Below are 9069 nucleotides of genomic sequence, written 5' to 3' on the forward strand. Positions count from 1 at the left end.
CATCGTATTGATTATTTGTCCTAAAACGTTAAAAATAAAACCATTATTTTAACGAGACAACTGTTATAGCATAGTGTATTTTGTATGTCAGTTTTTATCACACATATTGTTTTAATTTATCCATTAGTTGAAATAATAAATAATATAGCATAGTCAATAATTTACTTTACTTACTTTTTCAATTATTAGTCCTGAAAGGATTTTATCATACCTAATGTTTCGTTTTTATAAATATTGAAGGAGTCAGTTACTTTAATATTCTACAGCCGATTGTGTTTTTATGATTTAGTACACATTCATTGTACTGTAGTACAGTTTTTGTTACTATATTTAAGTTTACTGTATATATGTATGTATGTATATATATACGCATATGTATATACATATTGTTGCGTCATCGAGGTCACGTGACTGGTGTGGCGCCCTCTAGTTTCTAGAACTATCTTGTTCCTTCATGAATGCTCTAGTATTTACTAGATAGGGTAGTCTGGTATATATAAGAGGGTGACAACGTGACGCGGGAAAATAATGGAACGTGTGTGTAGAAAGTGAGTAATTGATCTGCAGTCAGAAGTATTATTGAGCACGTTCGTTGTTATAGCGTTTGTTTAGCGCGATTGTTGAAGTTGAGTGTATAGGCAAAGTTATATTCGGAAAGAATAAACCAGTTTTATTAAGAAAGGACTTGTGTCGCTTAAGTTTCGTCGGAACGAAGTTTACGGAAAATCAATTAACAAACGGAGACGTAACAATATAAAGTGAAACAGTAACCTTGTATGTCAAATTATTGTACATTATTTATGAATTTAAATAATTATGTTATCATCAAAAATCCGTCCTTTTCAGGATGATAATTGTAAAAATTATGTTATGCAAATTAATATGTTAGTGCCAAAGTTTATTTGTGGATCTTAACGCCCAGGCCTAGTAAAGTTTTTTTTTTTCAAAATTTACAAGTTAAAACTGATATTTGAGAAATCTTAACGAATTGCACCACAAAAATGTTTAATGTGCTCTTTATACATAACAGTGCATCAAAATTTACAAATAAACTTTTACATACGATAGATCGTTTGTAATAAAAAAAATATTTATAAATATGTAGATCTCTTCATGCGTTCTTATGCTTAGTGAATCTTCAAAATTTGCCAGTAAACCTTGGCAGATGAAAACTTATTAAAAGAGGATTACAAATATGCAAATTCCAATAATTATTTTTTAAGAACTGGCGTAACCTAGGAATATTTTTAAACATCTCAAACACATTACAGTTAAGATGAAACAGTAATTTAAAAGTAAACCATACTTTTAGTAATAAAACCAAAATTATTCTGAAATAAAGGATTCATAATTGGGTCAGATTTCTTAGTATGTAGTTACACGAATATTTGGAAGTCAAGAGGTATGGATATCATTCTCACTGGAAAACCTTAATAATAATAATAGAATACTGAAGCTCTTATAAACAGCAATTATTGATCTTCTTGAAACTTGTTCAAAACAAACGTTTTATAAACGGAATCATTGCATTATAGTCTTATAGTTATCAAACATCTACACTTACAATTATTTGTAGTTTTATGTTTCTTGTAACTTTATATAATGTATTCTAATTCCAAGATAGCTTTGTGCATCATGTAACTTTACTATAGCTAGATCTATAATAGCTACAATCATTTAGTTTGACCATTTCAAGGGGGTTCTTTACAACCTTACAAGATAAATCTTAGACCTTCTGAGATTATTACATTTTATGTTAAGTTTTTTCAGTGGTGTGGAAGAGCACCATAAAAAAATTGTGTAAATTAATTAATTTGAAAATTTGGTATATATGTGTGTGGCGCTACCTATTGTCAACATGATATAAATCAAAAGTAAAACTGGAAATATTATATTTAAATCGGTTTTAATCAATGAAAAGATAAGTACAAGTTTGAATTAAGGTTAGGCTAGTTTTGAGTTGCTCGATATTTATATGTATTATTTTATTAAGACTTGTTTATTAGCCTCAGAATCAAATAGCAATTATAGTTTGTAGGCTTACTACGCAGCACTGCTTCATGCAGTTATTTTGGAGTTGTGTGTTTGAGGACAAACCTGATTTGAGAATTTATGTTTTTGAAAATTTCAATGCGTACCTTAATGAGTTATGCCAGTAGAACCTCTGAGTAATGCTTACAATAGCCTTATTTGACTCTTTTATTGGATTTTTATGTTGAACACAATCAGCTGTCTTCCGGTGGCTCAACAGTAAGTTTGAAGGCTTATAACGCTGAAAATTGAGTTTCGATACCCACGGTGGGCAAAGAGCACAGATAGCCCATTGTGTAGCTTTGTGCTTAACAACAAATCAACATACTTGTAATGCCTAATAGAGTTGAAACTGTTCTATGACATTCATAATAATACTTGATTATCATGATTAAAACCTAAAACAAGCAGGGCCGTAAATTGATTCATGTACCTGAGAAGACAAATCGTCGAGTGTAGCAAGTAGTCGCCGCTAGGACTTTGTTTGTTTGTTTCTGAATTTCGCGCAAAGCTACACGAGGGCTATCTGCGCTAGCCGTTCCTAATTTAGCAGTGTAAGACTAGAGGGAAGGCAGCTAGTCATCACCACCCACCGCCAACTCTTGGGCTACTCGTTTACCAATGAATAGTGGGATTGACCGTCACATTATAACACCCCCACGGCTGAAAGGGCGAGCATGTTTGGTGTGACAGGGATTCGAACCCGCGCCCCTCAGATTGCGAGTCGAGTGCCTTAACCACCTGGCCATGCCAGGCCAAAGAGATCCAGAGACATGTTTCTACTGGAAAATTTTGAAACATAGACAGTAAAATCCACGTTTTCCTGCGTTCTGAGATGGAATTTTATCAGGTTTTGTCTCGCAAAAATATCATTTTTAAGTCTGTAATTTTGGAGTTTTCCATTGTCATATTTCTAAAGCGATAACATGAGGTAGAAACTGTGTGCCAAAACAATTTCAAACACGTTCACAATTACGTCAGTGTTGAAAAATTATAATTTTCATATGATGTTACAGTTTTCTTTTATACCTATGATAAATGCAATATTTGACAAGACAACTGAGGAGGCAGCAGTATTCGCGTAATTTATGGCGCTGTATACTTTTTGCAATTACTCTATTCCGTCAAAAAGAATTACACGTCTGACACATCTTTGTTTGATGGAATAAAGTTTGCCTTATTATTAATCCATGTGGCCTACTTGTGTTTCGACAGAATTAAGTGAGCAGTTTGAATGAAAGCTCAGATTCGTTTATTATGGCGTAGCTGGGTCAAGTGATAACATATCTTTGCAGTTTGTACAAGCCATGTCCTCATTTTGTAGCCGATTAATTCGACAAACATGCCTTATCTGGTGTTGTACAAAGAATCATTATGAAACGGTCTGATTAATTATGTACAGTAGGGAAAAATAAACAAGGCTGACGAAAGTATTGTGATAACAGATAAGAGTTTAAGTTTTTGTATTACTAAAAGTTTCTTGGTACTATGATTACCCTAATCTAGTTTAAATCGTATTTTACATCGTTCAAGTTGTCTCCTAAATTTTCAATAAAATTCGTGACGTTGAGCTAAACATTCATTTAGTCACGTCAAACTCCCTCTAGCCGATATTAGGCAATGGCAGTCCTCTATATTTATACTTTACGATATCATTTACCTTCAATATTTTAAATGTCATGGCAAGGGTTTTTCTTCCAAATACAATTAATATTGTTACGACAGCGGAAGTCACATGACGTCGGTAACACGTGATGAGTTTCTAGAAGGATCGTGAATTGTCCTGGCAACACTAGTCTTTACCAGGCGACCTCTATTTTAGTATATAAGCCCGGCGAATAAAGCGGAGAAATAATAGCAGATAGAGAGAGATAATTGAGCCAAGCGAGCGGTAGTGACCGTAAGTAAAGTGCGTGAATCGTTGTAAATTATAGCGTGTGTTTAAATTAAAGTGACCGTGGAACTTCTGTGTATTGCAAAGTTGTATTGAGAAAGAATAAACTCGTTTTATTTAAGAAAGGACTTGTATCGCTGAAGTTTCTCGGGAAGAATTTATACCGGAAATTAACAAACGACCAGAGACTTAACAATATAAATCAGTTTTTGATAAAATGAAGTACAGTTGTTTCGCTAAAAATAATCCTAGGAATGGCAATTCTCAAGTCACATGCGTTCTAAACTTTGCGAGAAAAACGAATGTATATTTTGCCAACATTTGCAAAGACTGCGAAATTAGAAAAAAAAAACCAGCTGATTTCCGATAAAGGATATCTATTTAACCCACACACAACGCCAAATTTCATTTTACGTTTTTCAGCTTTTTGTGTTTTTTAAGTTTTTATTTATAAGTGTTCGATTTTTGACTTAATATTCTTAGGCCTGACACTACTCGGATATTACTTAATAATATCGTGAGGTCTAATGTTTGTTCCCAGGAGTTCAAGTTATAATACGAGTCACTTGTATTGTTAACTTTATGTAAAACTTTTTCTTACCAGAAGCCGCTAACGACCGTTGGAGCACCTTAGACACTTATGCGTCATCGGCCATTCTTGGGCAGATTTACACGGTGGTGCCCGTCTCCTCTCTAGGTAGCCGTCCCTAATTCAGCAGTGAGAGAGGGCACCACCAACCCCCAACCCTGGGGCAACTCTTTTACCAAAGAATAATGGAATTCATCATGCCATTATAATGCCCCACCCCCGGCTAAAAGGGCGAGTATGTTCGGAGACAGGGGTTTGAACTCGCGACACGCAGAGTGCGAGTCGATCGCCCAAACCACCAAGCCATCTAAAGCAATTAAGAACAAATAAGAAATTAAAATGATGTTTCGACAACCAGTCTGTTGTCATCGGCAGTTCGTTTTGTTTATATTTAAGTTTAGACGCGTATTTGGTTTTTAATCGAAGCTTATTTGAAGTCAGTTAAAAAGGCAATATCACTGTAATGTTTCTTTTTCTTCATCATCTAAAATAATTTTAAATAACAAGCCCTATGAAACTCTAATTTAACAAGAAAGCATGAACCAGGTTTGTTGAGTCTCAGATTACCAACAGAAATGAACTTCTATAAGTAGTCAGTTTCTCTGTAGCAGAGAATGTTCAAATGCATATCCTTTGGGCAGTTAAATTTGTATATTGTTTGTAATTGTAACAATATTGTTTACAATTAAGCATAAATCTACACAATGGGCTATCTGTGCTCTGCTCACCACGGGTATCGAAACCCGGATTCTAGCGTTGTAAGTCTGCAGACATACCGCTGGGCCAGTGGGAGGCTTAAATTTGTAAGATAACATATATGTTATATGTGTAAACAGTGATAGCTAAGAGAAAATGGAACTGCAACCGTGGAGTAATGTGTTTTCTTTAAATATCAGCCTATTTTAAGAAATTAGTTCTTTTTAAGTAAAATATTCATCGTTTCTGAAACAAAAAGGACCAATTTTGAGATAAAAATCAGTGAGAAATGGAGTGTTTTTTGAGTACTTACTAACGTAGAAAGTACCGATACCGGGAGAATAATCTTTTAAAAACATTTTTTTTTCATTCATTCAATAACGTACCTTGCACTAACTACAATTTCACCGGTATGCTAACAAAATACACATAAATACACTTACCAGCTTCCCTGCACTCGTCAGTCAAGCAAACTGTTTTTTCCGCTGCAAAATAAGAGTTTGGGATATTTTTTGTTGTTTTCTCTGTGAATATTACAAATATAATTATATAAAGTAAACCAGTACAATCTTAAATTATTTCAAATATTTTTTTTTATTTAAAACATGGGTGAAATTACAATAACACCTGAAATAACGTATGAAACACACTCTTGGTAAATCGATCAGCTGTGAACTCGTTCCTTTATATTACATTTTTTCTTTTACTCAGAAAAGCTATCTTAACTGGTGTTTCTTTTTTCTTTTCTTTTTTCATGAGTTGGAAATTTAGTATAGATTCCGATTTCTTTATTATGAATTCTCTATTATATTGTAATTAGATCTGTAGAAGACAATCCCTGATTAAAATCGAAGCTGGAGATTTTTTCTAAAATATAGTCATAATATTGATTAGTCTATTATAATAGTAAGTAATGATGATGGATTTAATTTAGTGTTGTTTTTGTTTTTGATTAAACCGTAGAATTTACTCTCTATAACTCCAAATACGTTCGTCATATATTAGAAAATTAACAGTGAAGTACCTTGTGATTTTGTCAACATCCTCTTCTCTCTATTCAAAACTTGTTGCAATGGCTTTGTTTATGTAAATAAGCCATCTTTGAAAACATTACTAAGCTGACATTAAAGATTATATTAGTACGCATATATCATGATGGGCGCTACTATAGCGTGCGGTCTGCCGCAGTATCGTAGCCTACCGAGACCCACCGGACCCTATTACCCCTACCCATGAGGGATCATTGAAGACCCCACCTGACTTGGCTTGACCTGTCTATTTAACTAAGTGTAAAAGTCTCGGTAGACCGCACGCCATAGTGTAAAAGTCCCGGTAGACCGCACGCTATAGTTGTACCTCATAATGGGTGTAATTAGTTATAAAATTACTATTAATACGTACCTAATAAAAAGCCATACTATATCAATAATTCTCAGTTTTCTTAATCAATACTGAAACCATTAATAATATTAGATGTAAGTTAACAAACTAACGAAACAAACATTCCATACATAGAAAGCTTACCGGCAGTTTTCCAAAAAGTTAGTACTAGAACGATGGTGACTACTGTACCACAAACCAGAAATGTTATTATTAAAGTTGCGAGAATCAACCATTTCCGAGTGATCTAAGAAAACAAAACATGACTGAATCGCTAAACACCACATCTAACACAATGAATTAAAATTTACTGTAAATAACTGACATTAGATCATGAAAAGGATAAACAACACCAAGCGAATTGCTTGCTAGTACAAATTCAATCTGTTAAACTGTCTATTTTTACATATTGCTGTGGCATGCAAGCATATCATGTGTTTGCTCCTCCCCCTTCCTAATTTTTATTAAAATCTTCAAAATTTCTCAACGTATTTTCTGTTAAGTCTTAATATATAATATCAGTTAAGGGAGTCGCTAATTTACTCACGGAACTAGATCATTCAGATATAGTGTCACATAATCGTTCTCGTGGGAAAGATTGTCGCAATGTAGAGCAGAATGTAAAGAAATAGTGATTATTTCCACTGGAACGCCAGATGATGCCCAATGGATGCAACAATGGATGCCCAATGTATTCCCTCCTTTTAGAACAAACCTTAATATATCCCAAAAATGTTTTTTCTCGCAACAACACGCTAAAAACACGCTTCCAGTAAAACTAAAACTAAGTGAATTATCTTCTACAGTTAATAAAAAACTGGAAATACTATTACAATGTAAATATCTTAGATACAGTTGTATTCGAATATTAATTAAATTTCCTTAGTTAGAAAGTGATGTTAAGCTTTATAAGGGTTTTGTTTTTAGCGTGTTCAGTCACCTAAAAAAATGTCCCCATTTCATTATTCAACTGATTATACCTTAGAGAGTAACTTCAATAAAAAAGCAAAAACTTACCTTCATACTAAAGAGCTTATGTTAAAATCAATGGTACAACAATGCCGTCTCCTCCACTTAAACACTGCTTTGTTAATGCTAGCTAAGCCTTTTTTGACAGTGTTATATGTTACGAAAAGATTGTTAGTTAAAAAAGGCCTATCGGCAGAACTAACTAATTTATCAGGAATTGAATACGAAATCACTTGTTATCATTGAACTTTACAACCAAAGCCTAGTTACATCTGGATGAAAAATAAGATAAGAAAAATACAAGGTTCGAAATTAGTGACATCGTTACACATTTACTGTCTCTTAGAGTAATACTCATAACACTTATATTTTAAATATTTATTGATATCTACCACGTTCTCTAAATAAATAAATGAGAAACAGGAAAAAGAAAACCTTAAAAGATATTAATTTAATCCAACAGCAACTAAAGCTATTTTCGTATCAATTATAAATTATTTTTCAACTGGTATAATGTGCAACAAAAGTATTATATAAAGTGTCGATCATATATGACACGTTCTTAATGTGTTCAGATCGATTAAAAGTTAAGGAACTGTCCTTGAAAAATCTACCCACCATTCTTTCATGTATAAATGACCAGATATTTTCGGCAATAGTGCATATTTGTATACTAATGTTTGTAAATCGTGAATGTAGAACAATGTATAAAGTATAAATATATTTATTTTCATTACACTGTAGTATTAATTATCAAAAGTTAAGATTTAACTTTTGTGTTTGGAAAGCGTGATTCAACCTCTACTGTTCCTCTACTCTTATAGTAATTAATATTCAACTTCTTTCTGTCATTAGTGCCCTCTAGTGTGTAACAAATAAGTAAAGCGCCGAGTGTGCACATTTTGTCATAACAAAATTCATTGTTCACATATACAAATCAAAATCTCATAGAAATAATAAGTACAGAGAAGAAGAATCCTTGATATTATGATAAGTCAAGACATGTACTAGAAATAACGAGATAATACGTGAGATAATAAAGTTCACGGGTTTATTGCGATATGGATAGTTCGAAACATTGACAGTACACAAAATTTTAAACTAATGCATCAAAACATAAACGATTTCCAAATGTTTGCTTCTCAATAATATTGTTGCGTCAGCGAGGTCACGTGACTAGTATCACGCCACTCCTTCTCTCGAACCTTCGGGAATTATCGGGAGATTACTAGATTGGGGGTAGTCTGGTATATATAAGATGGGCACAACGTGACGGGAACAATGTGTAGGTAGTGAGTATTTGATCTGCAGTCAGAGAGTATTGTTGAAGTTAACGTTCGTTGTTATAGCGTTTGTTTTAGCGCGAATGTTGAAATTAAGTGTATCGTAAAGTTATATTCAGAAAGAATAAACCAGTTTTTGTCGCTGAAGTTTAGTTGGAAAGAATTTTCGAAAAAATTAATTAACAAACGGAGACCTAACAATACGTTTTAGACTGTAAATAAGCGCC

General features: G+C 33.3%; 1 protein-coding gene across 1 annotated transcript in view; it reads right to left on the reverse strand.

Moving 5' to 3' along the window:
* The window catches only part of LOC106460700 (neprilysin-11-like), a 101614-nt gene extending 93875 nt beyond the window's left edge, over positions 1-7739 (reverse strand). Inside the window, exons 1-3 of the mRNA XM_022387475.1 lie at positions 7608-7739; positions 6735-6837; positions 5654-5695 (exon numbers count right to left, since the gene is read on the reverse strand). Of these exons, the coding sequence (XP_022243183.1) occupies positions 5654-5695; positions 6735-6837; positions 7608-7613 (151 nt within the window). The 5' untranslated portion in view covers positions 7614-7739. The remainder of the gene's footprint in view (positions 1-5653; positions 5696-6734; positions 6838-7607) is intronic.
* Between the last annotated feature and the right edge of the window lie 1330 nt (positions 7740-9069).

This window comes from Limulus polyphemus, unplaced genomic scaffold, assembly GCF_000517525.1.
Source record: "Limulus polyphemus unplaced genomic scaffold, Limulus_polyphemus-2.1.2 Scaffold818, whole genome shotgun sequence".
In the NCBI taxonomy this organism is placed as follows: domain Eukaryota; kingdom Metazoa; phylum Arthropoda; class Merostomata; order Xiphosura; family Limulidae; genus Limulus; species Limulus polyphemus.